The 24,213-nt window shown below is 39.6% G+C and overlaps 1 protein-coding gene and 1 non-coding gene across 2 annotated transcripts; both read right to left on the minus strand.

The window, feature by feature from the left end:
• Nucleotides 1-2,769: 2,769 nt before the first annotated feature.
• On the minus strand, nucleotides 2,770-2,841 carry Trnac-gca (transfer RNA cysteine (anticodon GCA)). The gene has a single exon. It is a non-coding gene; the product is annotated as a tRNA-Cys (tRNA).
• A 1,162-nt stretch (nucleotides 2,842-4,003) lies between these two features.
• Nucleotides 4,004-12,706, minus strand: LOC139121943 (uncharacterized). The gene is made up of 2 exons (XM_070687283.1): nucleotides 12,252-12,706; nucleotides 4,004-6,611 (listed from the first exon to the last, which is right to left on the minus strand). The coding sequence occupies exon 2, from the start codon at nucleotides 6,604-6,606 to the stop codon at nucleotides 5,731-5,733; it is 876 nt and encodes a 291-aa protein (XP_070543384.1). The 5' UTR covers nucleotides 6,607-6,611; nucleotides 12,252-12,706; the 3' UTR covers nucleotides 4,004-5,730.
• Between the last annotated feature and the right edge of the window lie 11,507 nt (nucleotides 12,707-24,213).

Consider the following 24,213-nt stretch of genomic DNA (forward strand, 5'->3'; position numbering starts at 1 on the left):
CCTGCACTTAAAGTGAGTCGCAAGTTAATTACATGACAGTAAATGAATGCGACTGTTCTGATCATGTTGGCGACGTTAGACACTTCAGATGTGTTATCTTACTTCAAGCTGACAACTGAATAAATCATGCCAACGCCCTATGAAAGTGGCTCTTATACAAGCCTGTGTAAACAATAGCTATTGTAAAAAGCAGCGAAACACTCCCTGTAAAGACCTATGAATGCCCACAAACATGATAATCAAACATAGTAAAAGGTTGATTACACAAAGGCGATATGTAATTTCGTCAATAACCTTTAAAAAGTTTATCGCTAAAGTCTGTTGTTGACAACGTACAGTTATTCGGTTAAATGACTGCTTATTAGAAATGCGGGCAAGCTCTTCAACTCAATTGTCATGGTAACATAGGTTGCGTTCTGACACATCGTCCATTGTCGTCTCCTACGTCATCAATTGTGAATTTGAAATGGAAAGTCGCTCTCTTAAATGGTAACAATCGGTCATTGTCGATCGTGGAATAAAAATCCGAGAAACAATGAAAGTTGGAGAAATTATGCAATGGATTCAACGACCTATCAGTGAACCATGGACATTTTGATAAAACTCACATTTGTGTCATTTTTCGATGTTTCTAACGAAAGGAATAGTAGATGTCTACGCTTATTATTTCCAGTAGGGTACTCTGAGCGCAGACTCCATGTAAATACATGTACTGACGACCGGCAAATGTTTATAACACGTGACAGTACGAAGCTGAAGTTGCTGAGTCATCGACGTGGCACGTGACCAACTGTCGAGAAAAACTGGAACTGACATTCTCTGCTCGTACAGAACTTAAGATTAAACTTCACTTGGCGAGAGTAAAGCATAGTTTTGATCGTTGTATGGAAATTCATCTGCGTTGGTAACTGATTATTGTCAATTGAACGTTTGATCTCAACATACTAGATTTTAGTCACACTGAAATTTTCGCTTGCAGCACTACGTCCCAGTTCAACGACATCGGAGGTTTCCCAACATATCCACATTGAATCACCAGACCACTTTGTGGATTTAGAAAATGAACAAATTCTTGATAGGGATCCCCGACACTTCGAAAGAGGTGTCAAGGAGGCGATATATATCCGTGGTAACCAGCCATCTAGAGACAGTGGAAGGTATACATTACCAAAAGTCTATGACCCGATTTTGATGCCACGTATCCGAAAGGCCACTACATTGAGATCGAGTCATTCTGCTGACGAAGGTTGTAGTGCTACAATCAACCGAAAATTTCAGTGACTAAGATCTAGCGTGTTGAGATCAAAATTTCAATTGACAGTAATTTTGATGATGTGTACCATCAGTAGAATCCAAAATTGTAGAGAACTTTTCCAGGTGCAAAGTAGACTGTCGTCGGCAATTTGTCCTGCTCCTATCTTTTTTACCGACTGTATTAGTCTTGAAAATGCGACATTGGGGCCTAATACGGTGCATCTTTCCATCCAACTCTCGTGTTTTTATAAATAAAAATTAGAGGACAATGGAAGTTAACAATTTCGTCAGCTGTTACATTGATGAACTTAAATTCATTCCTCGACGATAGCACTGCATATCACTACGATTGTCAAAGCGAGGCTAAATTCCAACATCCTACAGGGCAAAATGTACGAGCTTTTTGTTTTATCGAACTAAAATCTAGAAATTATAAAAAATATCAGCTATTGTCCCTGTCACCAATCTAATATTTTTGTATACTCATATGAAATTTTTTAAACGTTCCATCGCTTGTACGAAACTAGACGGAAAGATCCGTCGCTCCAGGAAGAAGGTGAGCGGATAGAGCGCCCTCGAGAGACGGATCTTCAGTCTGGTATGAATCAAGCATGGATTATTTATAAACGGTCAGGCTGTGCCCTACAAAATATTGAGGCAGACGATAATTATTATTTGAAGTGCGCCATCTGGCAACACAAGTGGAATCTCTCGAGGTCTGTTGGGCGTGTATGACAGCAGAAACCATCTATCTCAGCCAGTATGCAGTAGTCACATATTACTTGTCCGGATGTCGTTAATTGTCACAGGACAACATACAATAACACATTAGTGCGATACGAAATCATGAAAAACAGCTGTATGTTGCTGCATTCATAAATTCGTCTGTCAAATGCTTTTTCATTGAAGGATAAATTTCAAATGTGGGAGCGACAACCTTCAAACCATCATGGAACAATTTACAGTCGCCAATGATAACTTTAAACCATCGCGGCTATTTTTCACATATTTTTTATAGGGATATACTGGAAAAGTTTTCCAGAACGGCAGATCCGAAATTGACATTTTGCAATTTATCACAATATTTCATATTTAATACCGTTCAAACTCATTTGAAATCCGTTCGTTACATTGTTTATCTGGCATAATTTAGTCATGGCATAATTTATTGTCAACGTGTTGCCTGCATTATTCTATTGTTGAAGTCCAAGGGGCTGATTGTACAGCCACAACAGAATTTTCCGATGCACCATTCCAACAACAAATTGAAAACGCGATAATTAAAACCGCCATTGAACTTTGATCGACTTTCGCTGTTCAGAAACAAAATAATATGACGTTGAAATTATTATTGTTGCGGGCAGGTGATACATAAGTCTGCAATAATAAAATACAATTTATGTAAGAAATAATGTCACATAGAATTACTGAACATACAACGGCAATTCCATGTCACTGCAAATCCGAGAATGAAATAATACCGAAATATCAATGAAATTATGAAAAAATACGTGGAGGGGACACCCGGGATCGAACCGGGGACCTCTCGATCTGCAGTCGAATGCTCTACCACTGAGCTATATCCCCACGACTGTATATTGACGGTTACTCTTTACGACAATATAACTCTATAAAAACAAAACTTGCTGATGAAATTCTGAAATATGTAACTATAGGTTATGAGCACTGGAGAGTGTTGCTTAATTTGACCACACCCAAGATATTGCGTTTCTGAAGGGCGAGTGCTGACGTGGCAAGGATGCGAAGGGCGCCCCCAGCGTTGGTATATGAATAAACGAAAGGTGATGCGCTTATGCGCGGCTTCTGCCGAACATCCGGACAACTTGTCTATTACACTTATGCAGTGTTTGGAAAATAGGGAACCGGACTTTAAACTAACATGTCCATCGTGACAATTTCGCCTTCAAAATCACCTCGATGGTGTGCTGTAGCTGTCTCAAGGCCAGTTTCGATGTGATGTCAAACAAAATTTACCTTATTTCTTCATCCTTAAAAAACCTGAATATTGAGAGATTGTGAAAAACGGGTAAATGTCCGCGAATTTTATGATTTTCCACTTCTAGATATAATGTTACTGTAGAGAAAATATCCTCTCGTCATGAGGACAGGGAAATAATTAAAGACAGAATGCCCGTTTATTGCGCTTAACACAATTAAAACAGCATCTCTTAAATTATCCGCGGACTAAGCTTATTTATTCAACAATGATCCATAACAGAATCACCCCAAGTTCGACATCAACGATACTGTTTTTTGACAGTTTTGTGTGGCAGTTAATCAGTTACAACATTCTCTCTTGCAATAACTTAATTATGTTTATCCATTCTCTGTTGCATGTTTTCAAGTGGAAATTTCATTTTCTTTGCTTGTAGTTTCAAGTTGCTGCCAGCACGGCCTCTGCACTGTAAATTTGACCCTGTGATGACCTTATCCCTATGATGACTTTTGACCTCAATCTGCACAATGGGACTTCGCCCTGCGTAATGAAAGAGCTAGCATTTATAACCACAGCCGTGCAATGTAAAAGGAAAAACAATAGATTACCACAAAGCGACATCTCGGATAATCACCCTAATCAACAAGGTTATAAAGAGCGCCACCACTCCGAAACGCAAAACTCACTCGGCAGAACTGACTGCAGTGTCAGGTATCGACTGTTCTCTGTGATGACGAATATCACAACTTATATGTTAAATATGAGACATAAAGGAAAGTACAAGTAACAATATCATTTTTATCTGGGATGTTTTATTTCATAATCTCATTTTAAATTAGATCCAAATCGATTGGTCAGAAGGAGATGTATATCAGTTGCTCCACTTAAGACCTGACCTCATATTGACCCACAATCATTGATAACGAAGCTGTCCCCATTCCGTCCAGAGTACATGGTGTTTACATCATAACCCTTAGTGACCTTACGTGTTGATATAACATGATCGATTCTAAGTCTCTCGTGTGACGAATGTAAGGTTTTGTTATAGGGCGCTTTATGTATCAGTTCGCTCGGTGAATTGAGCGGTATGTTTTACTGTAACAGTTGCAAACACTGAAAGTTGATGTTAAACTGACATATCTGACGGTACAAACGGCAATACTCGAGGCACACACCGGGATTACGAATCGTGTCGTACACGTCATGTTACGCTAAAATATTTGTTGTTTTTTAGTTCAAAAACCTCTTTGCGAAACATCACAATTAACATTTGTCCACTATATCCGATTGGCGAGAATGGCATCATGACGGTAAATATAGTAAAATTCAAACTTAAAAGCACTAAACACGTCTATGATACAGGATGGTACAATATGGAAGCTGTGTGTTAAATTGTTTTTGTATGAGTAAGTGAGTAATTTTGGCTGTAAACGTCATTTTTCATGTTGAGTCAAGTTGGAAGACAACGCATGCGTAATTCAGTGTCAGCTTTCCCATTGCCTTGCATGAAAACGCTGTCGTAACATGAGATTTCCAGAAAATTTCCCGAAACACTTGTGGGAAGCCATATTGATGAATATGTTAAAAAAGCGGTGTCCTATAACTTGATATCAAGATAAAATGCACTAAAATTCCCGAAAGAAAAATTGCAGACTAACATTTTCTTGTGAATATACGAATTGCCATTTGCCATATTTGGTCGGCAACCCGACTACATTTTCATAAATGTGAATCCTGATCGGTTGGAAGGGAGCGTTTTAGAAAAAATATAGTAGGATAGGTAGATCGGATGATTTTTTATTTTTTTGCTTTTTTTACTGAGACCTATAAAATTAGGTAAAATCTAGAGAATTTACTCGAATTGTTTTGAAAATGCGAAAAATATCTAGGGTCGGCGGGTTTGTCTAGTGTCGGTCGGCATATAGGAAACTCAAACTGAACGTTAACACTTGAATTGGCCAAAAGAAAACGTCATCCGATCTAACGTTCTACACTTTGACGTAGGGCATAATACTATGTATTATGCAGTGCATCTCAAACACTTAGTAGGAAGTAGTTGGTGAACAATATATTGTCTTGCCTGTTTCCCTTTAACATCACATGCAAATGATAACGAGAATAGCAGTGCGTTTGATTTTTTGACAGAGGTCAACTTGCAAGAAAATCTAAATCTGCTCGTAGCTGGCATTTTCAAGTCGTCAGAAGAAAGTAATCTTCATAGCAAAACTAGCAACCAGCGTTGGTTATGTCAATATGTACATGAAAAGTATATATATTCTGTCATGTCTATGATTCCCCAGTGAGACAGTATGACGTCACGGGTCAAAAGTAGAATGCTCCACGGTATTCAACTTTTCAACCTTGTCGTCCTGGTTTCTTCAAAGGTTAATACCGTCCAAGGTTACCGTTGAAAAATGTTCCAATCACATGAAAAAACAGCAGATTTTTTTTCTTATAATAATGTTTAATTGGACATTCAGAAGTAGGTTAGGTCAATCCAGGTTCTCCTTGTTGGGCGTTCAACTTCCGGAGCCCGGGGTATTGTTTCCATTTTGCTGTACATGCTCGCTCCCCTTGTCGTCGTTTTCAGAGACTTTTCCAAAGGACGACCTCCTCGGCATGTGATTGCTTTTCTTCCCAGCGACTCCTCGCGAGATACTCGTCGATCTCGGCGTCGACTCGCCCGAGTTTCCGTTTTGATGTTCACCGTCATCTTGAAGTCTAGGGAGCATTAAAGGCGCGCACGGCGCGTTTCTGCTTTGTATGTAATGTTCCAACTGTATTGGGCCATTTATTTTGCGTGAATGCAGCCACTTAGTTCTGTTATACAACTGAGTTGGAGACAACCCACCGAAGGTGACCCTTGTGACCTTAGGAAACATCGTTTTAATGGGATAATTGCTCGGCGGTGATCGTATAATGTTACTGGGTCTAAAATTTGTAACGCTGGTGGCGCTTCGCTCTACCCTAGGCTTGTTGTACTCCCGGCCGCTTTTCGCTTTGACGCGTCCAGACCCGTTCCTGAACTGAGGTCCTGACTTCTCTCTCTGTCGTATCAGCGTGTTTGTTGAGTACATAGTCACCTCTCGGCGGTAGTCGTTCTTTAACGTAGAGTTCTGTTTGAGTTGGATCCCGCTTGTCAGCGACTTTGACATGTCCGTGATGTCTTGTTCCCGGCATCGCTCAGTGATGTCATGAAGGATCTGCTGTTGCTTCCCCAGCTTCCGTTTGTCGGAGCTGTCCAGTATCCCGAAGACTCGTATCTTCTCCACGTCGCTTATTCTGCTCCCGTTTCTCGACTTGTCAGCGATGGACTCGATGATGGACACTTGATCATCGTGGTCGTTGGACGGTATCGCAGTACCGAAGGCTTGGATGCTGGTGTGACCAGCCATAATTTCTGAAATGAAGACAATCGTTGAAATTCTGAGAACATGTATCAAGAAAGGAAATCTCTCTCTCTCTCTCTCTCTCTCTCTCTCTGTCTCTCTCTCTCTCTCTCTCTCTCTCTCTCTCTCTCTCTCTCTCTCTCTCTCTCTCTCAGCTTTTAGTAGCTACCAACTGCATGCGTCTGGTTATCCTATGGCATATCTGTAGTTTGCCTGGTCGCTAGGTTTCCCTCCCTGAGGTTGACTCGTTTTGATTGGCATACCTCTATCTCCCAGCGCGTACACCTGTGATGATCTCTATGGCAACCCGTGGCTATCCCACTGTTTGGGTCACCTGCGACTCTCTGTACGAAAGGAAAACAAACCTTTCTCCTTAAACAAACCTTACTAATGCGAGACTTGCATAAACCCTGCGAGTTGCTTGGCTACGTCTCGAATTCAGACTACGTACACTGTAAGCAATTCGACGATTAGCATTTTCGGAAATTTTTTGTCAGGCTTGTCCCAACATGCATTGGTCAATTAGAACAACTGGCTGTTCAATTATAATTGAACAATTTGAACGCATCGGTTATAACATGCGAATTAACCTATTAGCATTCATCAATTTATCTACTACAGTTAATTCAGTAACTATAATTATGACGTAACAACTTAAGTCAGGCGAAGCCTATGAACCCTTTCCTTTGCATTTTGCAAACATACATAGATATATACACACATGCATGCATGCATGTGTGTGTGTATGTATGTATGTATGTATGTATGTATGTATGTATGTATGTATGTATGTATGTATGTATGTATGTATGTATGTATGTATGTATGTATGTATGTATGTATGTATGTATGTATGTATGTATGTATGTATGTATGTATGTATGTATTATGTATGTATCTATGTATGTATGTGTCTATGTGTCTATGTATCTGGACATTCAAACTTATAACATTAGAATGTTTCGACGTAACACTTAAGTCAGGCGAAGCCTATGAACCATTTTCTTTGCATTTGCATACATAAATATATACACACATGCATGCATGCATGTGTGTGTGTATGTATGTATGTATGTATGTATGTATGTATGTATGTATGTATGTATGTATGTATGTATGTATGTATGTATGTATGTATGTATGTATGTATGTATGTATGTATGTATGTATGTATGTATGTATGTATGTATGTATGTATGTATGTATGTATGTATTATGTATGTATCTATGTATGTATGTGTCTATGTGTCTAGACATTCAAACTTATAACATTAGAACATTTCGCCTCATATTTTCGCTGAGACATGAAGCCTATCTGGCTCATTCGAAATACATTTTTAAATTTTTATTTTTGACGTCTTTATTACAATGTCTTCAGCGATGAATCCGTCTGTTAAAACATGGCGGATCCATCGATCGATAGCTGTCGAAGGACATTGAAGAAAGACTTACAAAGATGCAGATTTAATTTCCGGTTCTTCGAAACCTGAGAAATAAGTCACTTCACTTTTTGTTTACATAGAGAAAGTACCCGGTCAGAAGCAAAGATAACATTCAGTATGCGCAAACGTATGTTAATTGTTCCATACGATGTCCACTGATAAGAGATTGGACCTACTATGGACTCCGACCAGCTTAACGATTATTTCATTGGTATGTTTGCTTTTAAATATCTGTATTAAGTAGGGTGACCTTCGTGCTTGGAAGATATCATAGCCATTTGAAGTGATTAGAGTAGTAGAATTAAATTTGACAAAACTTGAACTAACAGAAAGCGTAGTTTGTCCGAGATATGAGTCATGTGTGAGGTTCAGGTTGTCGTGGCACAGTTTCAATAACGACGAAATGTACTTTGACAGTCCCCGATGGCTCGAACTCTTCAATGGCCACTTGTGAACGAAAGGTGCTGGGTATCCATTGTCAAATCTAGGTTTGCACACAAGCACTCCATCAACGGACTAGTCCTTGAGTGCACAGTCACTGCGACTTACGCTGTCAACTATGAGATATCAGCTAAGTGTGAGATACAGTAATTGACACGGCCGCAACGCGCGTTCCTCGCCTTGCCTTGGCAACAATCTGACAGCATCTGTTGAGTAACCGCGGCAGCTTAGGTCACTGCAAAATGACCTGTGCAGCACTTTGGAGATCTATTGGCGTGGAAACGTAAATCCTAATCCGGTTTCTATGGGTTTCATAGAGTCACTGTTTGTAAATACACTAGTTGTGGCGAAAATCATTGACCTTGATTGATATGTAATCGATACGGTACTAGACTATCTAAATTGAGTCAACACCAACCTGAATGTCTTCTGTACCACGAACCTTCAACGAGTTGAGAGATTTGACCAATTTTCGTTTTCATTTACAGTGTTTTCAGGGTTCAATTAAGCCATAATCCCCATGGATTAGTAGTAGTTCCGGGTTCTTCATAAAATATTTTCACCGTCTTTATACAGTTGAATATTTTCAGTTTTTTCCTCAACGCATGTCTCTGAGTCATTTATCGTGTAATGTACATATTTATACATATTACATGTTGGTTTGATAGAGGGAGGGAGGGATGGACGGAAGGAGAGCAGGAAGAGAGAGGCAGGGGGAGGAGGAAGAGGGCGTTGGTGATGAAGAGATGAGAGATAAATGGAGAGAGGAAGGGAGGGAGGGATATCAGGATTTGATGGGTGGATGGATGGATGGATGGGTGGCTGATGGATGGATGGATGGGCAGATGGATGGATGGATGGGCAGATGGATGGGTGGATCGAACAATGGAATAATTTTTTTTTGTTCACGTATGATCCTATGGAATACTCAAGTAGTTTACAATTTGTAATATGGTGCTTCTTCTCTTTGATTTCATCTTAGATAATCCATCGCTTTAATTTTACATTTAATTTTCATTAAGGTGATACATTCCCCGAAACTGAAAGACTCATTTGCTCAAACTTTCCGTAAAGAAAATTTGACTTTTCTTAATGTAAGTTCTTGCAGTCAGTGCTTCTCTATATTAAGCATGCTTGTTAGATTAGCTTCATAAATTGCAAAAGAAGCTATTAATTTGTTACCAATTATAACAAATGTAGCTTTTGCATTGTCTCTCGATAAATGTTGTAGACCGTATGTTCCTATGCAATACAATGCTGCTTTTAAAAAGTGTATTTGATGATCAAATTGTACCTTTTTTCTAAGTGTTGTGTCAGCAGCTTACAGGTGTGCAGAAAGCATACACCATATTGAAAATTCTTTCACATGCCATTCATGATAATTTTTGGACTCAATATTCAATGCAAATAGGTTGCTGTGGTATTTGTTATCTTAATGAATGGAGTGATGGGCGGCAGGAAAGGAAGAGGGGATGATTGGAGGAATGGATTAATGTTTGGTAATCGGATAAATGAGTCGGTCAGTCAATAGATGGATGGATGGATGAATCAATCAGATGGATGCATCGATGAAGCTGTACCTAGATATCCATATATATATATATATATATATATATATATATATATATGTATGTATATACTGAGAATCTAGGAACTTGTAGTTGTCACTCTACAGGCTGTTTCATGCGCTAAGCAATCATTAGGAGTTTACGATATGTCACACTAGTCCGCATAGTCTCCTGATGACTGCTTAGCGCATGAAACAGCCTGTAGAGTGACAACTACAAGTTCCTAGATTCTCAGTATTACGCCCTGCAGAAATGCATTGAGCACTATACCTTTGCCTACATTGACAAGCAATCCATTTTCATATATATATATATATATATATATATATATATATATATCTATTTATCTAAGAATGCGTCTGTTTGTTTACGCGTTTACTGTATGTCACACTAGTCCGCGTATGTACATTTCATCGAAGCGTGTGTTATGTGTATCTACAACGTGATGTTTATTTTAACATTTGTTGTAAATGACTTTGAATTGAACTTTTCATTCCGACGAGATAGTGATGTGACCGTTGCTAGGATTCGGTCATTGCCGCTGGCTCCATTTTCTGTAACGTTTGCGCCGTTTCAAGTATTTACAGATTTTTTCCGAGTTTTTTATTTTAATCTATTTGTAAAATCATTGCAGGATTGGCCAGTGTTCATCTTATCAAAATGACCTTTACACGCCTAATGTTTCAATATTGTTGTTGACGACAGACTTTGCAAGCAGACGAGAATTCTTATCAAAATTGCTTATCGTATACAATACAATACAATACATGTATCCATAGCATAATATTTAGGTAGTTAAACAAACTTTAGGGAGAAGATATATTGGGAACATGACAGTTTTTTGGAGAAAAAACGCAACGAAAATGTTATCAAATAACTGACAGTGTCCTGTTAAGTGCACAATATGATATATATTATGGTTTGCCTCTAACAGATTCCCAGTGACGGTCATGCATGATAACCCTGCTTTTCAACCCTCAACTCAACATTTCAATCAAAACCAACCATATGTGCAAAGTCAAGGTCAGCAGACAGGACCACTGAGACTTGCATGATTCAAAATCTTTCGACAACGCTAATTTCTGAATAGCGCTTAGCAACGGCTTTGTCGCTCCCTCACAGTTGTCATCGACGAGTCAACAGGTTGCCAACGCGCCTTAGAGGTGAGCCACGCCAATCAAACACAGTACCGCTCAGTAAACCGACCAACAAAACAGCAAAGCCACTTCTATTGCAATATGTACCTCAGCAATTACGCTCAGGATCGCTAGTCTTACCTCGGTGAGCGAGATAAAAATCCGCAATTGAGACTTAATAATAACTCGTGTTTGCACAAATAACTCTTAATCTAGCCGCGTTAGCAAACGTTATTTAACGACAAAACAACCTCAATAAGAAAAGATCGCTGGGACTCTGTTCGGGGAAATACCTACAAAGAGCAGTCGGTTCTGATTCATTTAATTATATGACTGTCATTGGCGACGACGAAATTTCATTAAACGGGGATTACAGGGTGTCTGCGTGTCGAGTGGTGATGGTCGCCGACGCGTAGAATTTTTTATCGTACAAATGCAATGGTTATTCAACGTATCGACGTAAACATAGATTATTAATGCAACCAAGGGCAGCAAATAACGTTTATTTGCAATTGTTGCCCTGGTTTTGTTTGAAGAAGGTTATTGCTTGACCGCTAATGTCTAACACGAATTCGCCAGGTCACGGCATTCGATTCGTAGCTGATGGAATTTTCACACCAGATATCTGTTTGCCGGCGTTCCCAAAAATGCAATATCACTCGAAATACTTGCATGTTACAGACCAGCGTTTATTAATCGCAGCTTTCATAGTTAACATTGCGATCAAAATGCTGTGTAACCGCTCAGAAACTATTGCGAGTGTCGGATACCACTAACTCAGGGACTGGCACGATCTCAAAGCAGCCTTTCGAACAAAACGCAGTGTTTACCCTGTTTTGTGGTGAAAGAATGCGGTGAAGATTTTTGAATGCTGCATACAATGGTATGCTAAAACGTTAACATTCGCAAGGTGTTCTCTGGAGAACCTTGGATATGATATCAGCGAGAATGAAAAAAGAGAGAGAAAGTGTGTGACAGACGCCCAAAGCTCATACTTTTGAACGTCGTTAAGTGTAAAAACGCGAGTTATCATGTACGCCTCGTTAATTTCTATGATTACTTACCTAACAGAAGATTGTATTACGTAGTTTGTTTTTAATGGTGTTACGAATTGTCCCTTGTGAATTCAGGCATGCCCCGGGGGCTGCTGTAACACGTTCGCCATGTACGCTGTACCTGTGTAGCAACGGGCAGGTAGTGCGTTGTCTGAAATCCAGCCACAGTAGATTGACCAGGAACGTCTTCACCACGCGACCGGTGTTCGACGGATCTTCAAATCCGTGTTCAGATCTCAATCGTCTCACGTGTAACCATGAAACAGCTTCTTCCTTGTACTTCCAAAGCGACAAATCTGTGCGCCCATAGGAGGGGTCACTTCTGAATGAAGAGGACAAACGGTGATTTTAGTCAACAAGACGAACCCGCGCTATTAGAAACCACGAACACGTACGCATATAATGAGGAATTGTGCGCCAAAGACCAGTGGCGAGAGGTGAAACTCCAACATACTCATACCTTTAAATTAGTGCGACCTTTGACACGGGCGACTGCATTCCCCGATTAGGGTGAGGCAGACCTACTTTTGGTTTATATGCTGAGCGCCGGTTACGGAAGTTGATATTATGGCACGAACAGTTGCGCAGTAAATATAAAAGTTTATTGTTTGGAAACCTTACTCCTTGTTTACACGTCTAGGATAGCACGTATGTGTAAACAAGTGAAATATTAAACTTTGACCCACCCTCACAACACCCCCATGTTTTGGCGCGTGATAGTACCCGACTGCATGAAAGGTTGAAGTCTTTGCCAAGACACAGATAAATACGTATCCGTGTTGATATAAATAACGGTTAATTCATTCTATTACATTCGACTCGCTGGACAATCACAATGGCTCGCTTCGGAACGGTTCCTCTCGTTGGGTTTTAAACGTTCTCGTGTCGTTGTCATAGAGACAGGGCGACGTTGTAGTGGGTGAACGTATAGTATTGACCTTCAATGATGGATAAGCAAACTTGGACACTATAAGTTGACGAGATAAATTTGAAATTTATCTCGTAAACTTTTAGTTTGGCATTATATTATTTTTAAAATGAGGAACTCAAGCAACAATCACAGCGCCCTCTTGGGGCCTCTAGCAACAGACTGCTTTGCCTTGCATTTTCAGTGAAGTTTCTGGTCACCGGTTGAGTCTTGCTACATGTTTGTTGTTGCCACCTACCTTATTTAGTAAACAATGTATGAAACACGCTTCCTAGTGTGGATATTGTCTTTACGATAACGATACTAACCACGAAATGAACACATACTACTGATCGGAACACGCTCACCAGTATTTTAAACCAGATCAACATGAACCGAACAATTTTTTTTCAAAGTCATTGTCAAAGCTTAGATGCGTTGTGTCTTTGAGATAACATCAGTAAAGTAAGTTGAATGATATCTGTCTTGTTTCTTAATTTTTTATCACTTCAAATTTGATTGTTTTGGTTACTAGCAATCACGTGAATGGTTGGCTGTCGCGAAGTCAGCAATTATCGCCAAGCATGAATTTTAAAATTGCCGAATGATTAGCGTGGGCTAGTCTACTTTTAATGTTCAGGACCATTGAACACACAGTAGATGTAACTTTTGGTGGTATTTTCATAATTGTTAGCACAGAATATAAGATACTTTCCTTCTTAACTTACTGTCGTCCTAAAATACGGTATCAGCCAAGCAAAAATAAAGGAAGCATTGTTTTCAAATTATGGATGTAATGAGTAAATGTCGGCGAGAAAGTCGTGATATGATTGGGCCAAATACAAAAACGTGTGTTTCCTGTAACATGCCGCCGAAAATTAGGGAAAGAAGGTCGGAGGAAATTATGTTTTATTTTTATTTTTATTGGTTGAGAACAGTAAAATGCAATGAAAATTAAAGAATTTACTCAATCAAGAATGTGCAGGGTCAGCGGGTTTTCCAGGGTCGGCGAAAGCATGTGGCAAAAGAGGGACAACAGGGAGTCGTTTTGGTTGCAAGAGGGCAGATGGCATTTGTGTGTCTGTGTGTCGGAAAAGGCAAGCAGGGAAGTTCCCCGGAAGCGAATGAGGAGGGGAGTTAACTAATGGAATGGGGGAGCACTGTTTCTCATAATTGGCGGGGAATTGTGGTTATTTAGAACAGCTTTCCTTTGCCCTAACTAATCGACATGTCAAAACACACACAGTTACGACCGTGACTCTAAAAAATCGGCTTCTCTTCATTCAAGAACATGAATGTTAACCCTCCAACGTTTAAGAAGAGACTCTCCATTAAAATACAACCAATGAAGAAGACTGTGTTACATATATATGATGTGCAATATAACAACTGAATGTATATTCATCATTTGTTACAATGTTACAAGACACAGAACACAATCACCAGAAATGTGTGTTGCAATTCACCCATAGAGGGCGCGATTCACGAAAACTGCAGTCCTATGAAGTGATGCATGAGAAATAGCTATAACATCGATTTTATGGCATCTCGCTGCGACAAGAAAAAAACACAAATAAATCATTGAATATAATAATACATTAATACAAATAAATGAAGAGGTTCTGTGTATAAATGAGGAGGCCATATTGTATGGTACACGTCACACGAAAGATGTATGTGTTAGGCCTACTGTTGATGGTATGGAATAATCCGACACTATCAGTTTTTAGTTTACACCTGCGGGTACTTAAAGATTTGGTTCCCGTCCGTACATTTTATCCGTCCGTCTGTGATCCGCTCTCCCATCCGTCTCTTTGTCCAGAGCCGTTTCTTCGGCATGTGTGGACCAAATTATTTTAAAGGAATAGGGATGACGTAAGCTCTCCTGCCATATTGTAAATAATTGATTCATTGTTTTTTTTCAGATATGTTCTTAATGATCAAAAAATCATAACCCTTCCATACGCCGATGACTTCATTTTAGTAACAAATAACAAGCGTAAGCATCAGAAATTGATGGATGAGGTTCAGAGGATTACGAAAACAATGAATTTACATTTGAAGCCATCTAAATGTAAGACCCTTTCAATTTGCAGTGGTCAGGCTAAAGCTGCAGTGCCATATTATATTGACGATAGTCAAGTAACTCTGGTTAAAGACGCTCCCGAAAAATTTCTTGGTTCATGGATTACTTATTCAGGTACATCACAAGCGGCTTTCGCCTTAGTAAAAGACAAAATTACCAGTATGTTATCAAATATTGATTCTTCATTAGTAAGACCTGAATATAAGTTGCATGTATATTTCAAGTATATGCTTTCTTCAATTAGGTTTATGTTAACTGTACATGATCTGACAAAATCACAAAGAAGCTTTCTAGATAGTATTACAACTAAATATATCAAAAAGTGGTTAAATATTCCTTCTCATGGTGCCACTTCGGCAATTATTTACAGTCAACAGGGGCTTGCCATTCCGCTCATCTCCCAAGTGTACAGTGAATGTCATGCACATACTGCAGCACACTGTCACATCAGGGCAGATGACCGGGTTATGGCAGCCATGAATGCCACAATAGCACGGGAGGAATCTTATAGTAGGAAATTATGTGGCAACATTGAAGTTGCTGCCATAGCAACAGATGCTGTTAATACAGCAACAGGTAGTAAGTGGGACCATGTAAAGGAAAACATCAAACAAATCGTTACAACAAAATATCAGTGTCATTGGATGGATAAAATAAAATCTCTGGGTGTTCAGGGAAAATTCCTGGCGCTTCTTGCTGAAGAAAAGTCTGACATTACATGGAGAAGCATTATCTATAACATGGCAAAAAAATCCTCAGCTTCGCAGTCAGAGCTGCCATTGACGGTCTTCCAACGTTCAATAATCTTAGATGGGGTAAGAAAATTTCCTCAAAGTGTAAACTTTGCAGTAATACCCAAACCCTTCATCATGTTCTAAATGGCTGCAAAACCATGCTTGAACAGAATAGATACACTTGGCGACATAATAATATTCTGAATTATATTTTTCAAATTTGTGCCTCGTCATCAGTTATGGACACATTATCTATTTACGCCGATTTACCAGGTCATACAAAAGGTACCATCCCGCGCAATGTTTTATGTACACCTGACCGTCTTGATCTTTTTATTCTGTTCAGTAATGTAAAAAGAATGGTCATTTTTGAACTGACAGTACCATTTGAATTTAATATCGAGAGACATCATAATGACAAATGCATGAAATATTCACATCTTGTTAACTCTTTACAAGCTCAAGGTTATTCGACTGAACTCATTTGTTTTGAAGTCGCGTCGAGAGGACAAATAACGACAGACAATAAACTCAGACTTCTACAACTTCTTAAGGCACTGAAATTAAGTAAACAGCATAAAACCGTGATACGTGATATCAGTAAACTATGCCTTATCTCAAGCTATTGCCTATTTCATGCCAAAGATGAACCATCATGGTGTGAGGCTTCAATATTGTCTTCTTCCAAAAGTGCAACTACTAAATAGCATTGTATAATGTACATTTACCAACCCATCCATATGTTCATCTGTATTATACAGATTTGCTTTTGTTTTGTGCAGGTTCTTCCTTTTTTGTTTAACTTCGATTTCTAGTGAATGTTTTTTTTTGTCTTTGTGTGTTTTGTCTCCTTGTTAAATGTTTTATTGTTTTTTCTTTGCCATTATGTTATACGTCATGTTCTTCATTGTTATTGCATTGTTTTCATGAGAGAAAATGCCGAGAGAGTTTGACCGGTTGACCTCGCTGTTAATTTTATGCAGGAAATTACAATAACAATGCTTGGTCGAATGACGCAGTGCCTTGAGGGTGGGATCGCCAGTGGTATAGGGGAGGAGTACCTTCCCGATGGTGATAAGTGGTGCGGATTACCGTCGCCTAGGTGACTTGCGTTGCAAATACCTGGACTGAACCCACGCGTGGACTGAACCATTTGGTTTTTTTTGGGTGTCGATGGTACTTTGACAATAAAAGTAAAGATGCACAGATATCGAGTTTATTGTCTTGTTTATGAGCGGCCAGTATTTCCAACAGCATCAATTACGTGCATTTGCCCTAAAGAAATAAATAATTTCGAATAAAACATCGCGAATATAACCACATTCCTTAAGCTCGACGTACCCCAAAGAACCATGAAATCGCCCGACTTTCGATTGAAGAGATGAGTTTTGCCAAACCGCGTATACAGAAAAAGTGGCAGATGACTTTATTTTTAGAATCATAGACAGTATAGCGAGATGTAAAAAATGTGAAAGGGCTCCCCATCTAACTATCCTAAATGTTTTTGTGTCGAGTTTGTGTTTGATTCGTTTCGAAAATGTGTTCCTACATTCTTATCCGATTGTGTGTGTTAATAAAAATGTTTGTTTCGCTTTGGATATTTGTAGAGAAGTTTGGATTAGTGTGTACGGTAATGTTTTGTTTGTGTGGGGAAAGCTTATGGCGAGACGCAGCCGGACCTATGTTGTTACAAAAGTTGATAGAGTCGCCCTTTGACGCTTGCGTTTCGAAACCCGGTTGTGGTTTCTCATCAGTCGCGGTGTAGATTCTTTCCTTAGTTTGTGTTTGTGAAAATTTATTTTAATGCATTTTAGTGGTCTTGCTTTTCGATTAGCGAGGCAAGTATATTAATTTTTGGTCACGTTGTGAGTCCGTTTGGTGGTTCGGTTTGTTTGTTCTATGTTTCTTTACTTCGGTAATTTTGTTTTGACTGGTGTGTCTTTTAGATTTTTGCGGAGGTTTGTGAATTTTTAGGCAATAAGTACCACTGGGGGTACGGATTTTATGTTTATTGGATCAAGATACTCACAAGTATCCTGGTTGATGTGCTTGTTCTCGTACATTTTGATTCATAGTTCGTTTACTTTGTTTACTGTTTGTTCTGGCTTGTTGTGTATAATACTGAGTGTTGCGTAATTGCCTTTCGCATTCGAGTACGTAATCGTTTGTGTTGACAATGACGAAAACCCGACCCTTGTCGAGGGTTTTTTTTCCGAAATTTGTCTATTGTTTGCAAGCTGGTTTATCGCGATTCTTTTAGCACGCGACATGTTTTGTTTCCTTGTTTGAAAGGGTATCTCTAGAAGTGCGAGTTTAGCAGCTTCAGATAGCTTTCAAGTTTTTGGTGTTTGTTGTTTGTGGAGCCCAATTTGACTTTTCTTTGAATTTGTGTTGTTGCGATTGTTTGTGTCTCACGATGTAGCGTAGTCACATTTTACGACTTTATTTGTTGAAATCCTGAGGTGGTTTTATTCTGTTTGGTTTTGTTGGCGTCCGAATTAATTTTAAGGCCTTTGCCTAGTACTATTTTTCGGAGTTTCATAGTTTGAGCATGGAGCTTTTACATCCATGGTTTGAGCGATGATAGGTTGTTGTTGAATTTCATGTTGTTGTCGGCTTTTCTTTGGAAATAGCTGATTTTTGGTGTATCTTCTTTTTATTGATTATGAAATAAAAAAAGTGATCTATACAGAAGCAATACACAAAACCAGTCATTCGTACACGTAAAGTGCCAGGCGAAGTTAGGAAGCTTTAAGTCATTACAAGGTTGCTGGATCGCGGGAAGTCAGGGGTCTTCCAAATCCGTGGCACAATTCGGCCAACCAATAAACCAATATGCATTTTCAAAAAAGAAAATCGAAATGGAGCTAATTTTCAATTTTCAAATGGTTTTATCATCTTGATTATTAACTTTTAGGCCTATTTCTAAATTTAAAATCTTTGGGCTGAGATTGAAATATAGGAAACAGGTGTATACTGCTGTGAGGATGGCACTTTACGGCCATTCAAATTTCTCTCTGACAAACTCTATTTCCCACAATTCGTATTTCCGTTTTTTCAATTTCCAATATACCAAATGTCCGATTTTCCCATTTCATTTGGGGCGTGGCAGCTGATAGTATCTATCTTTGGCCTAGGAATGCATCAAATTGTGACAGTTGTTTGCGCAGGCAAGTCGATCAACGGATAGAGTAACGAACATACAAAGAACAATAGCGTTGCGGCCGCCGGAAAGGAAAGTCCGATATAGTAGTAGTATTAGTAGTAGTATCAATTTATTAAAGTGACATGTGACATCACTGAAATCATATACATCACTTATAAAAAATTACAATATCTAAAGTGAGTGGTCACCCAGCCCAACGGGCTTATAAGTCACTATAGTATCGGAACCATTGAAATACATGTGGCATATAATCAGTTTGACCTGACCTGCTGAAGTTTTGCGCGCTTCCCGTCAACGTCGCAAACTGGAACATTGTGTAAAATTGTGACAGTCATTAGCCCAATCAGAGCGCGGCATCCACATTTAATTTTATCTGATCAATTTATTCAGCTGTCAATCTTTGTACGCAATGATGTTCTCCTCATAATGATCTAAGTAACCGATCATAGTTTTAATCCGTATGCCGGCTCACTTTATAAATTGCACCTGTTAAAACCCGATCAAATCTTGACCTTAAAGGCGTTTGATATGATGTTTGACACATTGTCCAACAGTTCGTTCAGAGATACCACTTGCCCTTGGCAAAACATTTTGGAGATGAACACCTATTTCGCGGTGACTTTTTCCTTTTTCACCATTTCTTGAATTTCCTGCGGCTGAACGCACCAACTTAAATTCATTGCCTGAAGTGCACGCGCACTCTACCAACCAAAGAACAGTTTTTTCTTGTCTGCCAGTATGTTACGGACTGGCCAGTTTGTTCAGCCTCGCGCACTCTGTACGTACGTGTGTAGTACACACACTCCAGAGCTTGCAGAAGCCGTCTGAGATAGCTTTCTACATTTGCACTATAAATCGGAAGAAAAAATGTCGATATTTCACTAAAACGGTCACTACTCTGACAATTTGGAAAAGCAGCTATTGTTGGCGTGTAGCGTGCGCCGCTATGCGGGTCATCAAAAGGCGGGGTTGACCTTTTGATGACATGCAAAGCCACGCACCCTATCCCGCCAACAGATAGCTGCACAGCTAGACAATTTGATGTCCCAGTGAAGAATGTAAGATGTATAATATTAAATAAGATTATCACGAAAATACCGAAAAGGATGCACTATGACATCGGCGCCGTGCATCACCCTCCGCTTCGCGTCGAGCGATACGCTACGCCCACAGGCGACCCAAGTATTACTGAGTTTTTCACACTGTTTTCTCTATCATTTTCTCTTCTTTCTTCATTCTCTGAATGATCGGAATAAATAAAATAAATGGTTTATATAACCTAACCTAACATAACCTGTGACTCTTTATTTATTTTACACTCCATTACAAGGACGTATATCTCTCATACACACATGCTGTAATTAATTAGTCAACACAACTAATTATGCTAATCCGTGGACTTATCAGGGATTTTACCGGTTGGTCAACATCGCGAAAGATAGGAATGGTTTTTCATTAACATCACTATCTTTCCGATGTTGACCAACCTCTGATAAGTCCACGGATTAGCATAATTAGTTGTGTTGACTAATTAATTACAGCATGTGTGTATGAGAGATATACGTCCTTGTAATGGAGTGTAAAATAATAAGAGTCACAGGTTAGGTTAGGTTAGGTTAGGTTATATAAACCATTTATTTTATTTATTCCGATCATTCAGAGCATGAAGAAAGAAGAGAAAATGATAGAGAAAACTGTGTGAAAAACTCAGTAATACTTGGGTCGCCTGTGCTACGCCTATGTCCTCGTGCATCCTTTGCGGTATTTTCGTAATAACCTCATATTAGTAAAGTCACGCGCCCAAAGGGCGCGCCGAAAAATGAAACTAATGATGAAATCCATGGCTAGCTAGATGCATTTTAGGCAAGTATTAGCCTTAGCCCTGCGTACAGGTCTGTGTGTTCCCGGCGTGATACGGCCTCCACCACACGCCGGGAACACACAGACCTGTACGCAGGGCTAGTATGAGCCCGTGTCGAAATTTAAAAACACTGTCCCCCTAATTGGGCATTACAAAATAGGTGACCCCATCACCAAAGTGGAAAACAGGGTGACCCCCATGAATCCACCGGCCTCGAGGCCGAAGAAACTGACCAGTCCCTCATTCCCGCTAATTTTTAAAAGAATCTTGTGCTAATTATCGTAAGCCCCGCCTTTAAGATCAAGATTTGGATCGGGTTGGAACGGGTGCAATTTATAAATTGAGCCTGATTAAAACTATGATATGAGGAGAACATCATTGTGTACAAATATTGACAGCTGAATAAATTGATCAGATGAAATTAAATGTGGATGCCGCGCTCTGATTGGGCTGATGACTGTCACAATTTTACACAAGCAATGTGGGGGGGGGGGGTCATTAAATTTTTGTCATCTTGAAAGGGGGGTCATCAATTTTTTGGTACAATGGGTAGGGGGGTTTCACTTATTTTGACTGATGCGCAGGAAGAATTTGCCGGCCCACCCCCGGCCATAATAAGTGAACGCTCCCTAATCTTATTATTCTACATATTACATTCTTCACTGGGACATCAAATTGTGTAGCTGTGCAGCTATCTGTTGATGTTGGCGGGTAGGGTGCGTGGCTATGCAGGTCATCAAAAGGTCATCAAAGGTCAACCCCACCTTTTGATGACCCGCATTGCGGCGCACGCTACCCCCCGCCAACAATAGCTGCGTTTCCACAGCTACAAATTGTCAGAGTAGTGACCTCTTTAGTGCAATGTCAACATTTTTCTTTCCGATTTATAGTGCAAATGTCGAACGCTATCTCAGGCGGCTTCTGCAAACTCTGGAGTGTGTGTACTAGTACTACACACGTACGTACAGAGCGCGCGAGCCTGAACAAACTGGCCAATCCCTAACATCGTCTCACATACTGGAAGACAAGAAAAAAAGCTGTTCTTTGGTTGGTAGAGTGCGGGTGCGCGTTCAGCCGCAGGAAATTCAAGAAATGGGTGATAAAGGAAGAAGTCACCGCGAAGTAGGTGTTCATCTCCAAAATGTTTTGCCTAGGGCAAGTGGTATCTCTGAACGAACTGTTAGACGATGATGTCTCAAACATGATATTAAACGCCTTCAAGGTCAAGATTTGGATCAGGTTGTAACGGGTGCAATTTATAAATTGAGCCGGATTAAAACTATTATCACATGAGGAGAACATCATTGTGTACAAATATTGACAGCTGAATAAATTGATCAGATGAAATTAAATGTGGATGCCGCGCTCTGATTGGGCTGATGACTGTCACAATTTTACACAATGTTCCAGTTTGCGACGTTGACGGGAAGCGCGCAAAACTTCAGCAGGTCAGGTCAAACTGGTTATATCGGACTTTCCTTTCCGGCGGCCGCAACACTTTTGTTCCTTGTATGTTCGTTACTCGATCCATTGAACGAGTTACCCGCGCAAATAATTGTCACAATTTTATGCATTCCTAGGCCAAAGATAGATACTATCAGCTGCCAAGCCCCAAATGAAATGGGAAAATCGGACATTTGGTATATTGGAAATTGAAAACACGGAAATACGAATTGTGGGAAATAGAGTTTGTCAGAGAGAAATTTGAATGGCCGTAAAGTGCCATCCTCACAGCAGTATACACCTGTTTCCTATATTTCAATCTCAGCCCAAAGATTTTAAATTTAGAAATAGGCCTAAAAGTTAATAATCAAGATGATAAAACCATTTGAAAATTGAAAATTAGCTCCATTTCGATTTTCTTTTTTGAAAATGCAAATTGGTTTATTGGTTGGCCGAATTGTGCCACGGATTGTAATTTAAGTTTATAAATGCTGTACACAACACATTGAAAATTTGCATTGATTATAAATTTAGCAAATGTGACCCTCTCCAGACTAAGTTTGCTGAATGTGACCCTCCTCAATGGCAGGTTTAAAAATGACCCTCCCCAATTTCCCAAGCCTGATGCGTTCCATAATGACTGAACCTCCCTTACGAAGGAGTGAGGGGCGACTAGTTACTGCTTTGGCAAAATTGCAAACGGCGAAGAATTAAAACTACATGTACTTTAGTATACGCCCTTGCGGCCGCGCCTCAATTAAAGGTATACTGTCACCTGTTCCAATTTTGCCACAGTTACCATGGAAAGAGAAAATCTAGCCAATCACAGATTTTAAGCGGGTGGCCGCTTTTTAAAAATAGCGCCCTCACATGGGCATTTTGAATACCAAGGAACGCCCCTTTGACCATTTATGGGCATATTTAGATTACAGGTGACTGTATACTTTTATGGCTATGACTTATTTCGAGTGCTTGATGTCTACGATAGCAACTTCTTGACATAATAATTTGTAATGTAAACAATTTCATTCTTCGATGTGTCTATTCGGTATGCAGTACAACTGTACAGCCTACACATTCTCTGTGCCTGGTACTGCTTATGGATGCTACTTATCTCTGCTGACCTAACTGTCGTGTCAGACTCGAAACAGGAACGAGTCAATAATATCATAAGTTTAATTCATCCTGAAAACCACGTCTCAGATTTCTCGACTTTCACTACTAAAGTGTCCTTCTTATATTTACGGAATTTAGTCGGCATTTTTCGTTAAAACGTCCGGTTTCACTGTAATATTACACCGGCTTACAAAAGTATCCAGCGAATACACATTCGGGAATCCCCTTATGCCACTGCTCAGATCCAAAGGGTCTCATTATTTTATGTTCCTTTGTTGAAACCTATTATTGCAAGATGCGAGGTATGATGATATTCAAATATGCAGATTACATTAATGAGCATTGTTTCGGTATTAAAATTCTATGCTAATGATCCTTAATCAATGTGGAATATTCATGTACCTCGGATCTTGCATTGTATAGTTGAAACAGCGGATTTACGAAAACAAAGTTGGCGAGACTGAGTAATACAGGGCCCTCACTAAACAGTTGTATGTTTCAACACTATCTTAGGGAGTATGCTTTCATTTCCACATCAAGGAAAGCACCCTCAGGTAGGCACAGATTATTGCATTGATGAGGTTGTAGTTCAGTGTTCTTCAGCAGTGCAAAATGTATATGTACTTCCGACCACCTCAGTGGTTCAGTAAGGGTGAGC

Source organism: Ptychodera flava, chromosome 2, assembly GCF_041260155.1.
Source record: "Ptychodera flava strain L36383 chromosome 2, AS_Pfla_20210202, whole genome shotgun sequence".
NCBI lineage: Eukaryota > Metazoa > Hemichordata > Enteropneusta > Ptychoderidae > Ptychodera > Ptychodera flava.